General features: G+C 43.1%; 1 protein-coding gene across 3 annotated transcripts in view; it reads right to left on the reverse strand.

Annotated features, from left to right (window-relative positions):
• LOC128662561 (complement C3) overlaps positions 1–26,071 on the reverse strand; it is a 568,605-nt gene that overhangs the window by 271,989 nt on the left and 270,545 nt on the right. For all 3 annotated transcript variants that reach the window (XM_053716362.1, XM_053716361.1, XM_053716360.1), the window contains 3 exons: positions 18,469–18,630; positions 8,900–9,029; positions 8,660–8,722 (listed from right to left, as the gene is read on the reverse strand). In XM_053716362.1, the coding sequence (XP_053572337.1) occupies positions 8,660–8,722; positions 8,900–9,029; positions 18,469–18,630 (355 nt within the window). The remainder of the gene's footprint in view (positions 1–8,659; positions 8,723–8,899; positions 9,030–18,468; positions 18,631–26,071) is intronic.

Genomic DNA, 26,071 nt, shown 5'->3' on the forward strand with positions numbered 1-26,071 from the left:
TCATCACATATCAAGCACAACCTACAGAAGGAGCACAGACCCGTCTCATCACACATCATGCACACCCTACAGAAGAAACACAGACCTGCCTCATCACACATCATGCACACCCTACAGAAGGAACACAGACCTGCCTCATCACACATCATGCACACCCTACAGAAGAAACACAGACCTGCCTCATCACACATCATGCACACCCTACAGAACAAACCCAGACCTGCCTCATCACACATCATGCACACCCTACAGAAGAGACACAGACCTGTCTCATCACGCATCATGCACAACCTACAGAAGAAACACAAACCTGCCGCATCACACATCATGCACACCCTACAGAAATAACACAGACATGCCTCATCACACATCATGCACACCCCACAGAAGAAACACAAACCTGCCTCATCACACATCATGCACACCCTACAGAAAGAACACAGACCTGCCTCATCACACATCATGCACACCCTACAGAAGGAACACAGACATGCCTCATCACACATCATGCACACCCTACAGAAGGAACACAGGCCTGACTCATCACACATCATTGCATACCCTACAGAAAGAACACACACCTGCCTCATAACATATCATGCACACCCTACAGAAGAAACACAGACCTGTCTCAACAAAAATCATGCACACCCTACAGAAGGAACACAGACCTGTCTCATCACACATCATGCACACCCTACAGAAGGAACGCAGACCTGTCTCATCACACATCATGCACAACCTACAGAAGGAACACAGACCCGTCTCATCACACATCATGCACACCCTACAGAAGGAACACAGACCTGTCTCATCACACATCATGCATACCCTACAGAAGGAACACAGACCCGTCTCATCACACATCATGCACACCCTACAGAAGAAACATAGACCTGCCTCATCACACATCATGCACACCCTACAGAAGGAACACAGACCCGTCTCATCACACATCATGCACACCCTACAGAAGGAACACAGACCTGTCTCATCACACATCATGCATACCCTACAAAAGGAACACAGACCCGTCTCATCACACATCATGCACACCCTACAGAAGAAACATAGACCTGCCTCATCACACATCATGCACACCCTACAGAAGGAACACAGACCTGCCTCATCACACATCATGCACACCCTACAGAAGAAAAACAGACCTGCCTCATCACACATCATGCACACCCTACAGAAGGAATACAGACCCGCCTCATCACACATCATGCACATCCTACAGAAGGAACACACAGACCCGCCTTATCACACATCATGCACACCCTACAGAAGCAACACAGACCTGTCTCATCACATATCAAGCACAACCTACAGAAGGAACACAGACCCGCCTCATCAAACATCATGCACAACCTACAGAAGCAACACAGACCTGTCTCATCACATATCAAGCACAACCTACAGAAGGAACACAGATATGTCTCATCATACATCATGCACATCTTACAGAAGCAACAAAGACCTGTCTCATCACACATCATGCACAACCTACAGAAGGAACACAGACCTGTCTCATCACACATCATGCACACCCTACAGAAGGAATACAGATCTGTCTCATCACATATCAAGCACAACCTACAGAAGGAACACAGACCTACCTCATCAAACATCATGCACACCCAACAGAGGAAACATAGACCTGCCTCATCACACATCATGCACACCCTACAGAAGGAACATAGACCTGCCTCATCACACATCATGCACACCCTACAGAAGAAAAACATACCTGCCTCATCACACATCAAGCACAACCTACAGAAGGAACACAGACCTACCTCATCAAACATCATGCACACCCAACAGAGGAAACATAGACCTGCCTCATCACACATCATGCACACCCTACAGAAGGAACATAGACCTGCCTCATCACACATCATGCACACCCTACAGAAGAAAAACATACCTGCCTCATCACATATCAAGCACAACCTTCAGAAGCAACACAGATCTGTCTCATCACATATCAAGCACAACCTACAGAAGGAACACAGATCTGCCTCATCACACATCATGCACACCCTACAGAAGGAACACAGACTTGCCTCATCACACATCATGCACACCCTACAGAAGCAACACAGACCTGTCTCATCACACATCATGCACAACCTACAGAAGGAACACAGACCTGCCTCATCACACATCACGCACACCCTACAGAAGGAACACAGGCCTGCCTCATCACACATCATGCACACCCTACAGAAGAAACACAGACCCGCCTCATCACACATCATGCACACCCTACAGGAGGAACACAGGCCTGTCTCATCACACATCATGCACAACCTACAGAAGGAACACAGACCTGCCTTCATCGCACATCATGCACACCCTACAGAAGGAACACAGACCTGTCTCATCACATATCAAGCACAACCTACAGAAGGAACACAGACCCATCTCATCACACATTATGCACACCCTACAGAAGAAACACAGACCTGCCTCATCCCACATCATGCACACCCTACAGAAGGAACACAGACCTGCCTCATCACACATCATACACACCCTACAGAAGAAACACAGACCTGCCTCATCACACATCATGCACACCCTACAGAACAAACAAAGACCTGCCTCATCACACATCATGCACACCCTACAGAAGAGACACAGACCTGTCTCATCCCACATCATGCACACCCTACAGAAGAAATACAGAACTGCCTCATCACACATCATGCAAAACCTACAGAAGGAAAAAAGACCTGCCTCATCCCACATCATGCACAACCTACAGAAGGAACACAGACCTACCTCATCACATATCATGCACAACCTACAGAAGAAACACAGACCTGCCTCATCATACATCATGCACACCCTACAGAAGAAACACAGGCGTGCCTCATCACCAATCATGCACACCCTACAGAGGAAACACAGGCCTGGCTCATCACACATAATGCACACCCTACAGAAAGAACACAGACCCGCCTCATCACACATCACGCATAACCTACAAAAGAAACACAGACCTGTCTCATCACACATCATGCACAACCTACAGAAGGAACACAGACCTGTCTCATCACACATCATGCACACCCTACAGAAAGAACACAGACCTACCTCATCACACATCATGCACACCCTACAGAAGGAACACAGACCTGCCTCATCACACATCATGCACACCCTACAGAAGGAACACAGGCCTGCCTCATCACACATCATGCACTTCCTACAGAAGGAGCACAGACCTGTCTCATCACACATCATGCACACCCTACAGAAGGAACACAGGCCTGCCTCATCACACATCATGCACACCCTACAGAAGGAACACAGGCCTGCCTCATCACACATCATGCACACCCTACAGAACAAACACAGACCTGCCTCATCACATATCATGCACACCTTACAGAAGAAACACAGACCTGCCTCATCACACATGATGCACAACCTACAGGAGAAACACAGGCCTGTCTCATCACACATCATGCACACCCTATAGAAGAAACACAGGCCTGTCTCATCACACATCATGCACATCCTACAGAAAGAACACAGACCTGCCTCATCACACATCATGCACACCCTAGAGAAGGAACACAGACCTGCCTCATCACACATCATGCACACATCACGCATCATGCACAACCTACAGAAGGAACACAGACCTGCCTCATCACACATCACGCACACCCTACAGAAAGAACACAGACCTGCCTCATCACACATAATGCACACCCTACAGATGCAACACAGACCTGCCTCATCACACATCATGCACACCCTACAGAAGAAACACAGACCTGCCTCATCACACATCATGCACACCCTACTGAAGGAACACAGACCTGCCTCATCACACATCATGCACACCCTACAGAAGCAACACAGACCTGCCTCATCACACATCATGCACACCCTACAGAAGCAACACAGACCTGCCTCATCACACATCACGCACACCCTACAGAAGGAACACAGGCCTGCCTCATCACACATCATGCACACCCTACAGAAGAAACACAGACCCGCCTCATCACACATCATGCACACCCTACAGGAGGAACACAGGCCTGTCTCATCACACATCATGCACAACCTACAGAAGGAACACAGACCTGCCTTCATCGCACATCATGCACACCCTACAGAAGGAACACAGACCTGTCTCATCACATATCAAGCACAACCTACAGAAGGAACACAGACCCGTCTCATCACACATTATGCACACCCTACAGAAGAAACACAGACCTGCCTCATCCCACATCATGCACACCCTACAGAAGGAACACAGACCTGCCTCATCACACATCATACACACCCTACAGAAGAAACACAGACCTGCCTCATCACACATCATGCACACCCTACAGAACAAACAAAGACCTGCCTCATCACACATCATGCACACCCTACAGAAGAGACACAGACCTGTCTCATCCCACATCATGCACACCCTACAGAAGAAATACAGAACTGCCTCATCACACATCATGCAAAACCTACAGAAGGAACACAGACCTGCCTCATCCCACATCATGCACAACCTACAGAAGGAACACAGACCTACCTCATCACATATCATGCACAACCTACAGAAGAAACACAGACCTGCCTCATCATACATCATGCACACCCTACAGAAGAAACACAGGCGTGCCTCATCACCAATCATGCACACCCTACAGAGGAAACACAGGCCTGGCTCATCACACATAATGCACACCCTACAGAAAGAACACAGACCTGCCTCATCACACATCACGCATAACCTACAAAAGAAACACAGACCTGTCTCATCACACATCATGCACAACCTACAGAAGGAACACAGACCTGTCTCATCACACATCATGCACACCCTACAGAAAGAACACAGACCTACCTCATCACACATCATGCACACCCTACAGAAGGAACACAGACCTGCCTCATCACACATCATGCACACCCTACAGAAGGAACACAGGCCTGCCTCATCACACATCATGCACTTCCTACAGAAGGAGCACAGACCTGCCTCATCACACATCATGCACACCCTACAGAAGGAACACAGGCCTGCCTCATCACACATCATGCACACCCTACAGAAGGAACACAGGCCTGCCTCATCACACATCATGCACACCCTACAGAAGAAACACAGACCTGCCTCATCACATATCATGCACACCTTACAGAAGAAACACAGACCTGCCTCATCACACATGATGCACAACCTACAGAAAGAACACAGACCCGCCTCATCACACATCACGCATAACCTACAAAAGAAACACAGACCTGTCTCATCACACATCATGCACAACCTACAGAAGGAACACAGACCTGTCTCATCACACATCATGCACACCCTACAGAAAGAACACAGACCTACCTCATCACACATCATGCACACCCTACAGAAGGAACACAGACCTGCCTCATCACACATCATGCACACCCTACAGAAGGAACACAGGCCTGCCTCATCACACATCATGCACTTCCTACAGAAGGAGCACAGACCTGCCTCATCACACATCATGCACACCCTACAGAAGGAACACAGGCCTGCCTCATCACACATCATGCACACCCTACAGAAGGAACACAGGCCTGCCTCATCACACATCATGCACACCCTACAGAAGAAACACAGACCTGCCTCATCACATATCATGCACACCTTACAGAAGAAACACAGACCTGCCTCATCACACATGATGCACAACCTACAGGAGAAACACAGGCCTGTCTCATCACACATCATGCACACCCTATAGAAGAAACACAGGCCTGTCTCATCACACATCATGCACATCCTACAGAAAGAACACAGACCTGCCTCATCACACATCATGCACACCCTAGAGAAGGAACACAGACCTGCCTCATCACACATCATGCACACATCACGCATCATGCACAACCTACAGAAGGAACACAGACCTGCCTCATCACACATCACGCACACCCTAAAGAAAGAACACAGACCTGCCTCATCACACATCATGCACACCCTACAGATGCAACACAGACCTGCCTCATCACACATCATGCACACCCTACAGAAGAAACACAGACCTGCCTCATCACACATCATGCACACCCTACAGAAGGAACACAGACCTGCCTCATCACACATCATGCACACCCTACAGAAGCAACACAGACCTGCCTCATCACACATCATGCACACCCTACAGAAGCAACACAGACCTGCCTCATCACACATCACGCACACCCTACAGAAGGAACACAGACCTGTCTCATCGCACATCATGCACAACCTACAGAAGAAACACAGACCTGCCTCATCACACATCATGCACACCCTACAGAAGAAACACAGACCTGCCTCATCACACATCATGCACACCCTACAGGAGGAACACAGGCCTGTCTCATCACACATCATTCACAACCTACAGAAGAAACACAGACCTGCCTCATCACACATCATGCACACCCTACAGGAGGAACACAGGCCTGTCTCATCACACATCATTCACAACCTACAGAAGAAACACAGACCTGCCTTCATCGCACATCATGCACACTCTACAGAAGGAACACAGACCTGTATCATCACATATCAAGCACAACCTACAGAAGGAGCACAGACCCGTCTCATCACACATCATGCACACCCTACAGAAGAAACACAGACCTGCCTCATCACACATCATGCACACCCTACAGAAGGAACACAGACCTGCCTCATCACACATCATGCACACCCTACAGAAGAAACACAGACCTGCCTCATCACACATCATGCACACCCTACAGAACAAACCCAGACCTGTCTCATCACACATCATGCATACCCTACAGAAGGAACACAGACCCGTCTCATCACACATCATGCACACCCTACAGAAGAAACATAGACCTGCCTCATCACACATCATGCACACCCTACAGAAGGAACACAGACCTGCCTCATCACACATCATGCACACCCTACAGAAGAAAAACAGACCTGCCTCATCACACATCATGCACACCCTACAGAAGCAACACAGACCTGCCTCATTACTCATCATGCACAACCTACAGAAGGAACACAGACCTGCCTCATCACACATCATGTATGGGATGTGGACAAGCGCCTACTCTGTTCCCTATGGGCTTGAGGGGGGTGATACCTAGTAACCACCAATAGAAATCAGCTAAATGAACGGGGACCCCCAACGCCTACCAACCGGAGGCAAAGGGATATAAATAAGTGTAGCAGTGTGTACAATAAAACCTAATTTATTGCCTATACATATAAAAACTTAATACATACAGTTCATACAATACATGGATCCATGGAAAATTACAATAAATTACAATACATGCAGATTGATAAAACAAATGGTCAAAGTAAAAACAATGGTAAGTTCAAGGAATATAATAAGCCTCCTACTTAGGAGGCTTATTATATTCCTTGAACTTACCATTGTTTTTACTTTGACCATTTGTTTTATCAATCTGCATGTATTGTAATTTATTGTAATTTTCCATGGATCCATGTATTGTATGAACTGTATGTATTAAGTTTTTATATGTATAGGCAATAAATTAGGTTTTATTGTACACACTGCTACACTTATTTATATCCCTTTGCCTCCGGTTGGTAGGCGCTTGGGGGTCCCCGTTCATTTAGCTCATCACACATCATGCACACCCTACAGAAGGAACACAGACCCACCTCATCACACATCATTCAAACCCTACAGAAGGAACACAGACCTGCCTCATCACACATCATTCACACCCTATAGAAGGAACACAGACCTGTCTCATCACACATCATGGACAACCTACAGAAGTAACACAGACACACCCCATCACATATCATACACTCCCTAAAGAAGGAACACAGACGCATTTCATAACATACCCTACAGGAAGAACTCAGACCTACCTAATCACACACCCTACAAAAGGTACACAGACCCACCTCATCAAACACCATGCACAATATACAGAAGGAAAACAAACTCTCCTCATCACACACCATGTACACCCTACTAAAAGGAATATAGACCCATCTTATCACACAACATGCACAACCTACAGAAGTAGCACAGGCGTGCTTCAACACAGACCATAAATATCCTACAGAAGGAACAAATACATGCAAAATACTTTTAATATTTATTTTGCTCCCTTTTCATGATTTCAAGTGCATACTGAAGACTTCATAAGCCGAACCCTTCCACATAGCTATGCCTAATTGTTTTTAGGAGAGAAAATGGCAGTGGTTACCTTTGTCTATTCCAGAACAATGTCTGGATTGACTTCTACAATTAAGGTTATAGGATGGGGAGTTTGGTCATTGAAAAACAGTAAATGACCAGCACCTGTGTGCTCTAGCTGCAAAACATGTAAAAGGACTGCACTCTCGTAGGGTTGCAGGCAAGCATGTGTTTTTAAAAGCCAGTATGGAAGGTTAGAATTAGGGGCCCAAGTACTAGAGAGGCCCTGAAGGGACACTTGGACATCTCTTGGTCAATACCAGTTATTAATACAAAATGTTATGTTTTTAGTATTTGAAGCTTATTGTTTGTGAGTGCGTATCAGCTGGTTTTTATTGCTGTGTATATTTATAGAAGCATCATCGCTTATACAGTTAACATTTAACTGAAGAGCATATTGACAGTGTTTATTCCCTACCCATCCTTACCTTTTTTATTTTCATTTTGTAATGAACGGCGGTTTCGCTTTCCCAGGATCTTACAAAATATCTCTAATGAAAAATAAAATTGCAGCAAGTCAGATTTGGAAATGTGAAATAACACAGAGAGAACTCAACCTAAATAAAGAAAAAAACAGAATGAAACACTAGAAAATGTGACTTGTTAGTTCCTCCAGAATAAGTGTTCCAGTTCATGATGACCCATTAATGCATCTGACGTAAATTCACCTGATCTGTGGGCAGTCTCCATCTTGAAGTTTGTCTTTAGTGACAATCCAGCATCATAAAACACTCCAGCAGTGTCAGCACCACTCCCCGGAGAGCAGCCAGTGTCTGACTTAGCCACAGTGCTCCACACCTGAGACAACAGAATGTGATTCATTAAGTTTTTGATAACAATGTAGCTACTAGAACATTGCTGTCTAAAATATTACTGCTATAAGGTCACCTGGTAAACCAATAGTGCACAAATATGATGCAGAATCACCAGATCAGAACTAAGAGGCTGGGAACACATTAGGGCTCTGGTTATGGATTGGGATAAGGTTATGTTTAGTCCTGGGGTTATGGATAGGGCTACAGTTATTGTTAGTCTAGTCCTGGGGATATGAGTAGGGCTAGTTTTATTGGTAGTCCAGGGGTTAGGGACAAGGCTAGGTTTATGGTTAATCCTGGGGTTATGGATAGGGATAGGGTTATGAATTGTCCTTGGGTTATAGGTAGGGCTAGAGTTATTGTTAGTCCTGGGGTTATAGGTAGGGCTAGGTTTATGTTTTATCCTGGGGTTATGGGTAGGGCTAGGGTTATTGGTAGTCCTGGGGTTATGGACAGGGCTAGGCTTATGGTTAGTCGTCCTAGGGTTATGGATAGGGATAGGGTTATGGTTAGTCCTGGGGTTATGGATAGGGATAGGGTTATGAATTGTCCTTGGGTTATAGGTAGGGCTAGAGTTATTGTTAGTCCTGGGGTTATGGGTAGGGCTAGGTTTATGTTTAATCCTGGGGTTATGGGTAGGGCTAGGGTTATTGGTAGTCCTGGGGTTATGGACAGGGCTAGGCTTATGGTTAGTCGTCCTGGGGTTATGGATAGGGATATGGTTAGTCCTGGGGTTATGGGTAGGGCTAGCCTTATTTTTAATCCTGGGGTTATGGGTAGGGCTAGGGTTATTGGTAGTCCCGGGGTTTCGGGCAAGGCTACGGTTATCTTTAGTCCTGGGGTTATGGGTAGGGCTAGGTTTTTTGGTGTCCTGGGGTTATGGATAGGGCTAGTGTTATTGGTAGTCCTGGGGTTATGGGTAGGACTAGGGTTATTTGTAGTCCTGGGTTTATGGGTAGGGCTAGGGTTATTGGTAGTACTGGGGTTACAGGTAGGGCTAGTGCTATTGGTAGTCCTGGGGTTATGGGTAGGGCTAGTGTTATTGGTAGTCCTGTGGTTATGGACAGGGCTAGGGTTATGGTTATTCCTGGGGTTATGGGTAGAGCTTGGGTTATGGTTAGTCCTGTGGTTATGGTAACCTGGTAAACCAATAGTGCACAAATATGATGCAGAATCACCAGATCAGAACTAAGAGGTCGGTATCACATTAGGGCTCTGGTTATGGATAGGTATAAGGTTATGTTTAGTCCTGGGGTTATTGATAGGGCTAGGGTTATTGTTAGTCCTGGGGTTATGAATAAGGCTAGGGTTATTGTTAGTCCTGGGGTTATATGTAGGGCTAGTGTTATTGGTAGTCCTGGGGTTTTGGGCAGGGCTAGGCTTATGGTTATTCCTGGGGTTATGGATAGGGATAGGGTTATGGTTAGTCCTGGTGTTATGGACAGGGCTAGGGTTATGTTTAGTCCTGGAGTTATGGGTAGGGCTAGCCTTTTTTTTAATCCTTGGGTTATGGGTAGGACTAGGGTTATTGGTAGTCCTGGGGTTATGGACAGGGCATGGGTTATCTTTAGTCCTGGGGTTATGGATGGGGCTAGGGTTATGGTTAGTCCTGTGGTTATGGACATGGCTAGGGTTATGTTTAGTCCTGGGGTTATGGACAGGGCTAGAGTTATGGTTAGTCCTGGTGTTATGGGTAGGGCTAGGGTTATTGTTAGTCCTGGGGTTATGGACAGGGCTAGAGTTATCTTTAGTCCAGGGGTTATGGGTAGGGCTAGGTTTGCTGGTAGTCCTGGGTTTATGGGTAGGGCTAGAGTTATTGGTAGTCCTTGGGTTATGGGTAGGGCTAGGGTTATTGGTAGTCCTGTGGTTATGGACAGGGCTAGGGTTATGGTAAGCCCTGGGGTTATAGGTAGGGCTAGGGTTATTGTTAGTCCTGGGGTTATGGACAGGACTAGGGTTATCTTAAGTCCTGGGGTTATGGGTAGGGCTAGTGTTATTGGTAGTCCTTGGGTTATGGGTAGGGCTAGGGTTATTGGTAGTCCTGGGGTTATAGGTAGGGCTAGGATTATTGGTAGTCCTGGGGTTATGGGTAGGGCTAGGGTTATGGTTAGTCCTGTGCTTATGGGTAGGGCTAGGGTTATCTTAAGTCCTGGGGTTATGGGTAGGGCTAGGGTTATTGGTAGTCCTGTGGTTATGGATAGGACTAAGGTTATGTTTAGTCCTGGGGTTATGGACAGGGCTAGGGTTATAGTTAGTCCTGGGGTTATGTGTAGGGTTAGGGTTAGTCCTGGGGTTATGGTTAGTCCTGGATTATGGGTAGGGCTAGGGTTATGGTTAGCCCTGTAGTTATGGGTAGCGCTAGGGTTATGTTTAGTCCTGGGGTTATGTGTAGGGTTATGGTTAGCCCTGGGGTTATGTGTAGGGTTATGGTTAGTCCTGGGGTTATGGATAGTGCTAGGGTTATGGTTAGTCCTGGTGTTATGGATAGGGCTAGTGTAATGTTTAGTCCTGGGGTTATGGAGAGGGCTAGAGTTATAGTTAGTCCTGGGGTTATGGATAGGGATAGGGTTATGGTTAGTCCTGGGGTTATGGGTAGGGCTAGGGTTATTGTTAGTCCTGGGGTTATGGGTAGGGCTAGGGTTATTGGTAATCCTGTGGTTATGGATAGGACTAAGGTTATGTTTTGTCCTGGGGTTATGGACAGGGCTAGGGTTATAGTTAGTCCTGGGGTTATGTGTTGGGTTAGGGTTAGTCCTGGGGTTATGGTTAGTCCTGGATTATGGGTAGGGCTAGGGTTATGGTTAGTCCTGTAGTTATGGGTAGCGCTAGGGTTATGTTTAGTCCTGGGGTTATGGACAGAGATAGGGTTATGGTTAGCCCTGGGGTTATGTGTAGGGTTATGGTTAGTCCTGGGGTTATGGATAGGGCTAGGGTTATGGTTAGTCCTGGTGTTATGGATAGGGCTAGGGTAATGTTTAGTCCTGGGGTTATGGACAGGGCTAGAGTTATGGTTAGTAATGGGGTTATGGATAGGGATAGGGTTATGGTTAGTCCTGGGGTTATGGGTAGGGCTAGGGTTATTGTTAGTCCTGTGGTTATGGACAGGGCTAGGGTTATCTTTATCTTTAGTCCTGGGGTTATGGGTAGGGCTAGGTTTGTTGGTAGTTCAGGGGTTATGGGTAGGGCTAGTGTTATTGGTAGTCCTTGGTTTATGGGTAGGGCTAGGGTTATTGGTAGTCCTGTGGTTATGGATAGGGCTAGGGTTATGGTTAGTCCTGTGGTTATGGACAGGGCTAGGTTTATGGTTAGTCCTGGGGTTATGGACAGGGCTAGGTTTATGGTTAGTCCTTGGGTTATGGGTAGGGCTAGGGTGATGGTTAGTCCAAGACTAGTACAGTATAAGGTTCTGCTATTTTCTTCTTTTTATTTTAAAACTCTTTGCTTGTGTGTAATTTTACTTGTAACAACTTTTTATTAATAATGCATTGTGCATAATATTTTTGGCATAATAAATAAGTTATTTATTAAGCTTTGGCCTTTGTCTAATATTTGAACCACATTACTGAAAGAGACTGGTAGTAGTAAGACTTTATATTTTAGGTTATTTTCTGCTAAATTGTATTCTGAGAATTAATGTGTAAGTCTGTGTTTTTCCTTAGGATTTTCCCTTAAATAAATCATAAGTGGTGGCAGCTTGAAACTATATGGTTTTAGTTTAGTGTGGGTGGCATTAAAGGGGAGTTTGGGACATTTATTTTACGTCTAGAACAGACTAGAGAGTGTTGTTAACCCTTGCATTTGCTGAACTAAGTCACAAGCTTGCCTGGCATGGCTAGATTGTGACAGATTAGTGACAGTAGAAGGGGTCTGATAACCCTTTCTGTGCCAAACAAGTTACTGGCGCAGGGTTGGTTAACCCTGGTCGTCACACTGGTAGGGCTAGTGTTATTGATAGTCCTGGGGTTATGGGTAGGGCTAGGATTATTGGTAGTCCTGGGGTTATGGGTAGGGCTAGGGTTATGGTTATGGTTAGTCCTGGGGTTATGGGTAGGGCTAGGGTTATCTTTAGTCCTGGGTTATGGGTAGGGCTAGGGTTATTAGTTGTCCTGTGGTTATGGATAGGGCTAAGGTTATGTTTAGTCCTGGGGTTATGGACAGGGCTAGGTTTATAGTAAGTCCTGGGGTTATGTGTAGGGTTATGGTTAGTCCTGGGGTTATGGTTAGTCCTGGGTTATGGGTAGGGCTAGGGTTATGGTTAGTCCTGGGGTTATGGGTAGGGCCCAGGGTTATGTTTAGTCCTGGGGTTATGGATAGGGATAGGGTTATGGAAAGCCCTGGGGTTATGTGTAGGGTTATGGTTAGTCCTGGGGTTATGGATAGTGCTAGGGTTATGGTTAGTCCTTGTGTTATGGATAGGGCTAGGGTCATGGTTAGTCCTGGGGATATGGGTAGGGCTAGGTTTATGGTTAGTTCTGGGGTTATGGATAGGGCTAGGGTTATGGTTAGTCATGGGGTTATGGGTAGACCTAGGGTTATGTTTAGTCCTGGGGTTATGGACAGGGATAGGGTTATGGTTAGTCCTGGGGTTATGGATAGGGCTAGAGCTATGGTTAGTTCTGGGGTTATGGATAGGGCTAGGGTTATGGTTAGTCATGGGGTTATGGGTAGGGCTAGGGTTATGTTTAGTCCTGGGGTTATGGACAGGGATAGGGTTATGGTTAGTCCTGGGTTTATGTGTAGGGCTAGGGTTAATCCTGGGATTATGGATAGGGCTAGAGTTATGGTTATTCCTGGGGTTATGGATAGGGCTAGGTTTGTTTGTAGTCCTGTGGTTATTGGTAGGGCTAGTGTTATTTGTAGTCATGGGGTTATGGGTAGGACTAGGGTTATTGGTAGTCCTGGGGTTATGGGTAGGGCTAGAGCTATTGGTAATCCTGTGGTTATGGACAGGGCTAGGGTTATGTTTAGTCCTGGGATTATGGACAGGGCTAGGGTTATGGGTAATCCTGGGGTTATGAGTAGGGCTAGTGCTATTAGTAGTCCTGGGGTTATGGGTAGGGCTAGTGCTATCGGTAGTCCTGGTGTTATGGGAAGGTCTAGGGCTATTGGTAATCCTGGAGTTATTTGGATATGGCTATGACAAAGGTTACAGTTATCATCGACTATTTCCCAGCCATGTAAAAATGCTGTCAGATCACTTAGCTAAGGGTAAGCATTCTGTTTAGTGTCAGAATTAAAGGGATATTGTTTTATTGTAATATAAAATAATTTGTATACATTAAGAAAACTGCAATATACTTTCATTATTTACTTTTTCCCCCTTTGCTGTATTTCTATTCTGAAATTGTGGGCTTTTCAGTTCCTGTTAGAAATTGAAGTGCAGAACACTGTTATATTCCACACAGCTATTGGCTCCACACTCTAATGACCTATTTATAACTGTCCTTAATTGGCCACAGTAGAGAAGGTGACCTAAGTTACATGGCAGCTCCCATTGTTTTATAGACACTAAAACGTTAAACTTATTTTGTCAATATTTAAACAGCTAATTAAACTTTAAAAAAATATATCTACATGTTATTCTCAGACTATTTTTTTTTTACTGCATCATTCTATCTAGCATTTATGTAGGGCTAGGTTATAAATGGAGAGCAAAATTGCGCTTTTGTGAGCGAGATATTTGCACTCTACTCGTAATACCAGCACATGCAAATGTGCCTTAGGCTCCAATGGGAGCCTCGTTCTGATGGCGATAGACAGGGCAAATAACAGCGCAGTGAAGGGGGTAAGTCGTGCAGCATATTAAAAATATATATGTATGTGGGGCGGGGCGAAGTGCTGTTCTGTCAGGACGCATCAGGGAGAAGCTCCCGGTCCCAATATAGATTATATCGTTTTATAAAGCTCCAAATTGTGCATTGTAAACTTAAATATTTACAAACGATTCTACAAGACACCGGGAGAGTGATTCATGGATGCATTCTTTGCCTATGCTGTTCAGCCAAACCACGTAGCTGCATTGTAGGCTACGGGTTTTAAGCTGCCGTGAAATACCCCCCCCCCCCCCCCCTCCTCCAGGTAACTGGGTTACAGAGCCTATTGGGTCTAATGGACATTGAACAAATAGGCTACACTCTGTTTTTGATTCTTCTGCAAACAGAATAATGGACTACACATCTATGCTAAGATTCTCCTCTGCTGAGATTCCCAAGATGGCATCGACCACATGGGATACAGATCTCCTGCAGTTACTAGATACCCATCTCTCCGACTTGAAGCAAACACTTCAGAATGTCTTTGGGGGAGAATACCCAGCTAGCGATCTTCTAGGGGACGCAGAATGGTCACAGGATCTGTGCGAGGCTGAGTTCTATGAGGATACCGAACAACATGTCTGCAATCCTAATTCCAATAGAGCTGCTCAGTTACAGGATCAACGCAACTTGCCCAAGTTGTCCATCCTACTCCAGGATAAATTAATTGGGCTGAGGTCTAACTACCAGGAGATTAAGCTATACTATCTACTGCCTTTACGTGGAGGAGACCCCCCACTCACCCCGCCTTGTTTACTGTCCGTGAGGTGTGCACATTGAGCGTTTCGGCCGAGATATGTGGCAGTAATCGTTCCAGGCTTCAACAGGAGGGTCCCGAGATGCTGTTCTTGGAGGTAACAGACCGACTAACTGTATCCTGGCATCATGGAATAGGTTAGAGTCTTACCTCACCGTCCATCTATGCACCCTGAGTGCACTATCTATCGAGGTTGCAGACTTTACATGGTGCCATTTTTTTCCATACGTTTTTTACACTGTAGGCCCTACAGAACATTTATCCAGTTTGGGACAGCAGAAGTCACTCTCCAGACAGACCCTTTGCTTTCTGGCTGTCTAAATTTTCCCTTTCATTATGCAGGGTTATGTCTGGTTGAGACTGCTCAGATCACCCACCACAGTACGTTTGAGAGTCTTTGGAGGGTTGAGCTAATCTGGTTTGATTAAACAAGTTCTTATGCTACTTAACTCTCACATCTGGAAGGTTAAACTAGACTTTACATGAGGACTTTATGTTTAAATTTGTAGCCCATTGTTATCACCCTTGTCTCTTTTAGGTTTAATATTGTCTACGATATGCTTGGCCTGTGAGATAGTCCCCCATAGAGGTTAGACAACCAATTGTTCTGTTTTTATTCCACTGTTCATAATGATTCATTCACTTTATGTCATTTATTTATTATATGTTATTTATTTGCAGTGGCATCTTGATATTTAGTTCTAAGAGATCCATATTATACTGATTATGTTAATTACTGTTCCTGATCCCCCAGTTATGGTGGAGTCTTATTCAGCTAATTTAGCTATGCAGTAGGGCTTAACCCATTACAGACACTGCTCCTCTGTCTGCGGCCAAGACGGGGGGGGGGGGGGGTAACATCTTACATTTTGTATTTTCTATCTGTGAGTTGACCTGTTGAGTTCTTATATAGATATAGATAGTCTATATTTACCACATCCCACTTTTGACCATTTTGGTGATCTGGATCTCATTAGCTGGTCTAATAAGTGAGAAAATGGTATTGCACTGTGTTAATTTGCTCTGTTCTCATAAGTTAAATGTCCAACATCTAAGTCATACCCATAAGTGGTTAAATGTGTACCTTATACCCTACTATCTAAAGAGTGACCTAAAGATGTGCTTGCCCATTATTCCCCAAGTCAGTGTACCAATATTGTAACTTACTCAGGGGGCCAATTTATCAAAGTGAGAGCGGACATAATGCGATATAGCGTATCATGTCTGCCACACATTGATAAATATAAAATGTAAAATATATATATAAGTATATACACATATTAACACTGTATATGTATATGATCATATATACATATATATTTTAAGTGATAATAACACAGATCCCATAGACCACAATATAAAGTCACTTTTCAGCGCTGTTTTATTTTTCTAACACCCCACATCTGCTCACTTTAACCCCTTATAACTGCTTTGTACAGTTATATTAAGAAAAACAAAGATGCTCATATGTTTTATTATTAAAAAGGTACTGTCTACTTTATTTGGTAGGCAATTGGGGAACATTTGGTTAATTTTCCTAGCACAAAGTACTACCGTGATTTCACGGTAGCATTAACCAGCCCGTTTACTGGGGCACTTTAAATTAGCGCTCCTCTTGTAACCTAACCCTTAGTAAGGGTTATGATTATGAAAAAGAGTTAGGGCTTCGTATTTTAGTTAAAATCTACCATATTAACCAGCATAATCTGGGTATTACAACTAGAGTCATGGCTACCCCTTTGTAATTCATTGTATAAAGAGGAGATTGCTGCTGCTACACGAATTCAATGAAATATTTTAGCTGCACTTTCTTAAAGCACTGATAACAACCAGTATTTAAAGGGACAGTGTACTGTATTTTTTTTCTCTTTTTTAATGTGTTCCCAATGATCTACTTTAACTGCTAGAGTGCATTAAATTGTTTACAAAAAGCTCCTTTACCTTTTTTTGTCATTAGAAATAGTTGATTGTGCTCATTATATCCCCACCTATAATAGCAATGTCTGTACTTAATTCATTGATTACAAAAAACAGAGAGGTAATAAAATGTTCATTTTCCATTGTTCTCTCTATGTATTGACCTGTGTTTAAACAGTGATTAATATGTTAAGGAGGACTTTGTGTAAATAATTAGACAGATAAGATTTACTTTCCCTACAAGCTCAGTCAATTGTATTGGGTTGTGGTTTCAATTAGCAGAAACAGCTATTTCATATAAAAAATAAACATAATGGAACTATTATCCATACATTTCTAACTCTGCAGCTGGGATAACCAATTTTATAGTACACTGTAAATGTTATAGAGGTAGGCTGAACCCATTTGTTTGAATTACAGCTCAATATAAATTGAAATCACGCTACAATTTAGTCATATTATTCTCTATGATCAAATTATCATGCTGTATCAGCAAGAAGATTTAATAAGTTGTTTCTTTTGTGAGTTCAAAGTATTATAATCAGAATGCATGAACCCTCTTTTAGTCCGAAAAAATTCTGTATCAGCTGCACCACTAAAATCTTGTTGAGGTCGGTTGAGTAGATATTTAAAGGGACAGTCAAGTCCAAAAAAACTTTCATGATTTAGATAGGGCATGTAATTTAAAACAACTTTCCAATTTGCTTTTATCACCATTTTTGCTTTGTTCTCTTGGTATTCTTAGGACTAAACATGCTACTTGCTGCGACTCAGAGGTCCAGCCCCTTTTCTTTATCAAGCTCTAAGTAACAGTGAGACCAAGCTCCAGGAGGTTGTGATCTTTACTTGCATGGACCTGTGGACTCTTGAACATTATCTCCATGGGCCATAGACATGCTGATTACTGTTACTTTAATACACTATGGTTTTCTCACCTTACTCTGAGAGAGACGATACTTCATACTAATCCAATTCAATCTCTTGTCTACAATCGCAAGTCCAACTTCAGCCTTGTAGTCTGCCTTCAGCTTTAGTTTCACCATATTCCCCGGATGCTGGATGTTATTGTCCTCATCTCTGGCACCTGTCACTTCCAACTGTGTGTAAAAAAAAATGTAAGGCTACAAGGCCAAAACAAACACATATACACAGATATGACATTTTACAGTTACAATATTCTAGTCACTTATTCTTATGCTATACATCCTGTGTTACAGATTGTATTTACCTATTTTAATTGTTATATTTAATGTTTTTTTATTAATGTCTTTGCATTGGTTTTATGTTTAGTTTTCATGTTATTAATATTATTATTACAACAAATATATCTGCCGGCCTAATAATTTATAGACTCTTTCACAATGACGGTCTGATATTCAAAACCTCGCTGTTCAGGTGAGATGATCTAAGAAGACTTGGTGGGGTGAGACCCATAATAAACATTTAGAAACACGAATTTTATCTTGAGAAATGTTTATGTTGCTATGTAGTTTTTTTATGTGAAAGAGAGACTCCAACATAACAATACTCAGGGGCCTATTTAACAGGTGCAGACGGACATTATCTGATATTGCGGATCATGTCCGCCGCACATCAATAAATGCAGACAGTGTATGCTGTCGTCATTTATCATTGCACAAGCAGTTCTTGTGAACTGCTGGAGCAACGCAGACCCCTGCAGATTCGCGGCCAATCGGCCGCCAGCAGGGGGTGTCAATCAACTCGATCGAATTCGATCGGGTTGATTTGTTGCGAGTTCTGTCCGCCGCCTCAGAGCAGGCAGACAGGTTATGGAGCAGCGGTCTTTAGACCGCTGCTTCATAACTTGTGTTTCTGGCGAGCCGGGGCTTCAAGCTCCATACGGAGTTTGATAAATATGCCCCAAGGTCTAAAAAAATCTCAAAGACTTTGTGTGATATCCGGCCATGGGTGAGGACAATAATAAATATGAACTGAGCCAAATCTTTTAAAAGTTTAAACAAAACTTAGATATTTTCTCTCTTTCAATTAATATATTTCCTTTTTTCTCTTTTGTCACAATTTCTTTATATATTAATACTCAGACTTATCACATCCTATTATATAAAAGGCCAAGTGTGTTTGTCCGAAGCTGTCATGCGCAGTAGAGACATGTCGTTTGCGGCGAAAGTGGGTGTGACTGGGCATGAACATGGGTGTGTCCGAAGGGAGCATGGGCGTGACCGGACATTGTCGGGGGAGGCGGGGGATGTAATTGGGCATGGCGGGGGGGGGGGGTGGCCGGGTGCGGTCGGCGCGACAGAGAGGGGAGAGAAATAGAAAGAGGGGGAGAGACAAAAAGAGATAGGAAAGAGCTAAAGAGAGGGGGAAGAGCAGAAGAGAGGGGAAAGTGCAGTATAGATGGGGGAGATAGAGAAAAATAGAGGGGAAAGAGCAGAATAGAGGGAAGAGAAAGAAAAAGAGAGGGGGAGAGAGAGAAAAAGAGAGGGGGAGAGAGAGAAAAAGAGAGGGGGAGAGAGAGAAAAAGAGAGGGGGAGAGAGAGCAATAGAGAGGTGGAAAGAGAGAGCAAAAAAGAGAGGGGGAAGAGAGAGCAAAAGAGAGGGATGGAGAGAAAGAGCAAAAGAGAGGGATGGAGAGAGAGAGCAAAAAAAGGAGAGAGAGACAGAGCAAAAGAGAGGGGGAGAGAGAGAGCGCAAAAGAGAGGGGGATAGAGAGAGCGCAAAAGAGAGGGGGAGAGAGAGCGCAAAAGAGAGGGGGGATAGAGAGAGCGCAAAAGAGAGGGGGAGAGAGAGAGTGCAAAAGAGGGGGGGAGAGAGAGAGCACAAAAGAGAGGGGGAGAGAGAGCACGCAAAAGAGGGGGGGAAGAGAGAGAGCGCAAAAGAGAGAGAGAACGCAAAAGAGAGGGGGGAGAGAGTGTAAAAGAGAGGGGAGAGAGAGAGCACAAAAGAGAGGGGGAGAGAGCGTAAAAGAGGGGTGAGAGGGAGAGTGCAAAAGAGAGAGAGAGCACAAAAGAGAGGGGGAGAGAGAGAGCAAGGGGTGGGACCGCTGTACTGCAAAAAATGGCCCATGTGAACGGGCTTTAGGACTAGTTATCATATAATTCATTTGATTATACACACTTATAAATCATGGATTAACATATCTATCAGGTCTATGTACACTTAATTACATTATATATAAATCAAATATGGATTTACCAACCCTAGGCTGTGTATAGAGTTTATTATTTAGCTCTCAATTGGCAAGAGTACGAGTTTTGCGGTACAGCTATATTGTTGAAAAATTGGCCATTGCGCATGGAATGGCCGGGAACACATATTATGAGTTGCGGCGGTATAACTATACCGCAAGCATTTTAGCCTGTAACACAAAGTCCATTCCACGCTCAAAAAAATTACGTTTGAGTGCGGGATTTTCATAGCCCCGGTATTACAGGTTGTGCGGTCCGGCTAAAATGCTTGCGTTACAGCCTATACCGACACGATCCATTCCGCCATCTCATAACTAAACTGTTACAAAGTACACTAACACCCATAAACTACCTATTAACTCCTAAACCGCCACCCTCCCGCATCGCAAACACTATATTAAACTTATTAACCCCTAATCCGCCGCCCCCCCTGACATTGCTGACACCTAAATAAACCTATTAACCCCTAAACTGCTGCTGGCCCCCCACATCGCCAACACTATAATAAAGTATAAACCCCCTAAACCTCCAGCCCCCCACATCGTAACTACTAAACTATACCTATTTACCCACAAACCGCCGCTCCTCTACATCGCAAAAAACTAAATTAAACTATTAACCCCTAAACCCGACCCCCCTTAACTTTAAATTAAAATTACAATATAACTATCTTTAAAAAAATTATAACTTACCTGCGAAATAAACAAAACTAAGTTTAAACTAACTAATTTCAGTAGCTCTCATTCTATTGGCTGATTAGAATTTGAAGAATCAAATCAGCCAATAGGAATGCAAGGTATGCCATTTTGAAACAGGTACCTTGCATTCAACTTCAGTGTACGACGATGTTCATATGAAGAGGAAGCTCCACGCAGGATGTCATCGCCGTCCAGGATAGCTCCGCTCCGCGCCACCGGGATAAAGATAGAAGACATCCCCGACTTCAGGAACCGTGAGTAGATTTTATGGGGTTCGTGGTTTTTTTTTTAGATTAGGTCTTTGGGCACTTGTAAAAGAGCTGAATGCCCTTTTAATTCCCTGTTCCAATCAGCCAATAGAATGCGAGCTCAATCCTATTGGCTAATTGGATCAGCCAATAGGATTGAAGCCAATAGGATTTTTTCACCTTTAATTCTGATTGGCTGATAGAATTCTATCAGCTAATCTGAATTCAAGGGACGCCATCTTGGATGATGTCATTTAAAGGAACCTTCAGTGTACGGCTGGGACCATATGAAGATGGAGCCGCTCCGCATCGAAAGGATGAATATAGAAGATGCTGTCTGGAAGAAGACTTCTGCTCGCCTGGAGGACGACTTCATGCCGCTTGGATGAAGACTTCTCCCGGCTTCGTTGAGGACTTCTGCCCTCTTGGATGAAGACTTCTCCTGGCTTCATTGAGGACTTCTGCCCACTTGGATAAAGACTTCTCCCGGCTTGATGAGGATGGCTGTCCGGTCTTCAAAAACTGTAAGTGGATCTTCGGGGTTAGTGTTTGTCAAATATGCTACTATTCCGTTTAATACCTTTTATAAAAACTCCTTGTATATACCTTTAAGCTTATCTGACACTCCCCTAACTCCTTCTATAAATCCTTAAGAATCCGTTCGTGTGGTGACGTCACACGCCAACTCGCATCCTAACAGCCTACAACCACGGCAGCAACTGCTCTCTCCTGCTTCCAGACTGTGACACACCGATCAAACTCCAGGGACCACCTAAAGTAAGTCTCGATCTGCATCTGTTACGGACTTTATGTGACTTTATTAATACTTACTTCAGAGACTTTATTCATGAGTTTGAATCTGTTACTCCGTGTTATAACCGGCCTAGCTTAGCTATGTTCTGTGGTTGAACTTTACTTCACTGCTGTGCATTCCTTCAGTGGTCTCTTATCTTGTATGTTACTAGGAAGATATTGTATTTATACACTCAGTATATGCCAAGTTCTTTAACTAAACATCCACTGCTCACTACTTATTTTGTCAATTGTAAGGTATTAGCTGTTACGTGCACACAGGTAAGGCTACACTGCAGCCTTAGCATTTTATGTGTGTTTGCTTAAACCTAAGATTAACTGTTTATATCCCTGAACGAACAGAGGATTCCTGTTCTCCAGTAAGTTACCATACCCATTACCCCTCTGTTATCAGGGAAACCTCCAAACAAATTCCACAACTCTTATTATCTTACAAACTGGTTTATTTAATTCTGCAGTTGAGGTTCAATAACTTAAAGATACATTACTCCTCTTTTCTAGGGAGTCAACATTTTTTTGCCGTTATTTTTTTCGCACCCTGTTTAGCACAAAACTCATAATCTAGATGAATGTCAACACTGATAAGTAAGAAAACCTTTCTTTTATCATTTATCTTAAATGTCAAAAACCTTGAAATAGTTTGCATCACATATAAAGCTATTCAATGTCACTTTAATATTGAACCACAGTAATGAAGATTTGGAAACATATTTTTACCTGATATTAAAGTATAGGGTATTTTTATTTGAAATATAACATTTGGTCATAAACATCTATATGAATTCAGCTTTGGAAACACAGAGATTCATCTGAATTTATGCCGATTTGGGAATTAGTCAAAAACTTGAATATCCAAATGAAATAGGAGATGAAATGAACATAAATATATGAATAATTAGTGTTGTTCCATTTGTTCATTCATTCTGCGCCAAGAAAAAGGGGCATGACACTAAGTAAAGGAGGGAGGAGCAGATATAATTTGGCAAATCATAGGGTAGTATCTCACCAACATATGGCAAGCACACAAATCAAATCCGTTATAGTGTAAATGCGGTAAGGCTATGGCACAATGTGCAAATCAAGAGTGCCTCAGCTAGGATCACTACTGTATTGTAGGAATACAAAACAGCCTGATAAAATGGCCCCTGAGCGGCTGAGAAAAGTGTTGCTGCTTTAAATGTTTTAATAAACATGTTTGGATTTCCTTATATTCTAGTTCATCTGATATTAGAGCCTGTGAGGATTTATTATATAATTAATATGAACCCAGTTGTATCTACTCCACTCAGTCTCACACCAAACCTAGGTACCTTGATAAACTAGGAACCTTATTATGCTCATTGACTGAGGGTGACCTGTTTAGGTCAAAAGTAAATAACAACTATCTTTAGTTGTTGGAGATATGCACAACAATGTGAGTGTGCTAATACTCTCCTAAGTACTATAATAGCATTTGCTAAACAATAGATAATCTCTTTGGATATAGAATAAAATATAACTTTATGTAATTGAAGCTCTGTTAGTATCTCTTTAAATAGCTTGTAGCTTATCAATCAGGTACAATGCTTTAATGTTCAGGTTAGTAAAGTTCATATGCAACCTTATTTATGAATGCAGCAGAATTGTTATGGCAGTGTATTGTATGCAGAAATAACCAGGATATATGCAGAGGATGTTAAACATGCACACTTTCCATTAGTAACGTATATGTATAAGCTTGATTAGTTAGTATATACAGTCTTAGGAACATATGATATTAGCGTAACTTCAGCAATAACTTTATGTTTAGTACGATACCCAACACTTCATGACCAGCGTGTACTTGTGAAGACTATGCTTGATAGCAATTCAGTTGTCCTGAGAAGCAGTGTTGAATCTGGCAACAGAGAGGAGCTGCGACACTGACTCCCGGAGTGCTGATGACGTCAGACGCCGAACTACTGCAGACACGCTGAATGTCAGTTAGCATTTCAGAATGAAGTATGCTGTCCTGTGATTGAAGAGAACTTTGCAGATATAAAGTTAGAAAACAACTTGACGAAAATGGAGAGAGCTTCTTGAAAGTTGTGATCACTCCTCATGTGAATCAAATTACCAAGCATCGATGAATTAGAGAGGAGGGCTTATAAAGGCATAACGGTCATGTGATATTATGTTTAAAGGGACAGTGAAACGTGGAAAAGATGAAGTATAGAGATTGAGAATTACTGTGATATGACAGGACACCCCCCTTAACGATCTGCTCCGCAGATCAGGGTTTGGGACGGTCTGGATGTCTGCGATGAAACAGAGATACCAATCTAGGGGCTGATAAGTTAGTGGATGGTTCCCAAGAATCCTCTTCTGATGAATAATTTTTCCACCGAACTAAATACTGTAGAGAATTCTTATAGAATCTAGAATCCAAAATGGAATCAACTTCATATGATACTTCATCCTCAATGAGTGTCGGAACTTGAGTTGTCAGGGCTTGATCTCTGACTGGAACATAAGGTTTCAAAAGGGATACATGAAATGTTGGATGTATCTTAAAAGAACTTGGTAGTTGTAATGTGACAGCATTAGCATTAACAATCCTAATAATTTTGTAAGGACCAATAAACAGAGAACCAAGCTTTTTACTGGGAATGTGAAGCTTCAAGTGTTTAGAAGACAACCAAACTAGATCTCCCACCTTATACTCAGGAGGTTTTGTTCTCCTTAAGTCATAATAACGTTTTTGCCTTTCTTGAGATTGTAGTAAAATCTGTTTTAGTTGAATGAATCCTTCAGCAATTGTATTCACAGTGTCATTTACCAAGGGACAAGAACTTTCTGATCTTTGAAGAAGATGATAAGAGGGATGAAACCCATAGTTAATGAAAAATGGAGTTGTATTGGTAGATGAATTAATGGTGTTATTATATGAGAATTCAGCAGTAGGAAGAAGAGAAGACCAGTTGTCTTGCTGAAATGTACAGTAGCATCTTAGATATTGCTCTAAACTCTGATTAGTCCTTTCGGTCTGACCGTTTGTTTGAGGATGGTAAGCTGAACTCAAACGGCGATCAATATGCAAACTAGAACAGAGTTGTGTCCAAAATCGAGAGGTAAATTGTGTACCCCTGTCAGTCGTAATAGACTTAGGTAACCCATGCAATCTGACAATATGTTTGATGAACAATTCTGCTGTTTCTGAAGCTGTTGGCAAAGTGTGAATAGGTATAAAATGTGCCATTTTTGAAAAGAGATCCACAACAACCAGGATTACTGTGTTGTTAGAAGAGGGAGGTAGATCGACAATGAAGTCTAGGGCAATATCTTGCCAAGGTCTGTCAGCGATTGGAAGAGATAGAAGTAAACCATAAGGGTGAATTCTTTGAGATTTACATTTGGTACATACAGCACACCCTTGTATGTACTGTTTTACAGACTGAATCATATGCGGCCACCAAAAATCCCTTTGAATTAAATGAAGAGTTTTCTTGAAACCAGGATGTCCTGAAAGTGGAATATCATGTGCCATAGCTAAAATGTCATTCCTAAGAGATTCTGGAACATACAGTGCATGACCATGGTAAAATCCATCATTACCTTTATGAATCCTAGAATCATTAATCAATGGATCAT

Source organism: Bombina bombina, chromosome 6 (assembly GCF_027579735.1).
Source record: "Bombina bombina isolate aBomBom1 chromosome 6, aBomBom1.pri, whole genome shotgun sequence".
In the NCBI taxonomy this organism is placed as follows: Eukaryota; Metazoa; Chordata; class Amphibia; order Anura; family Bombinatoridae; genus Bombina; species Bombina bombina.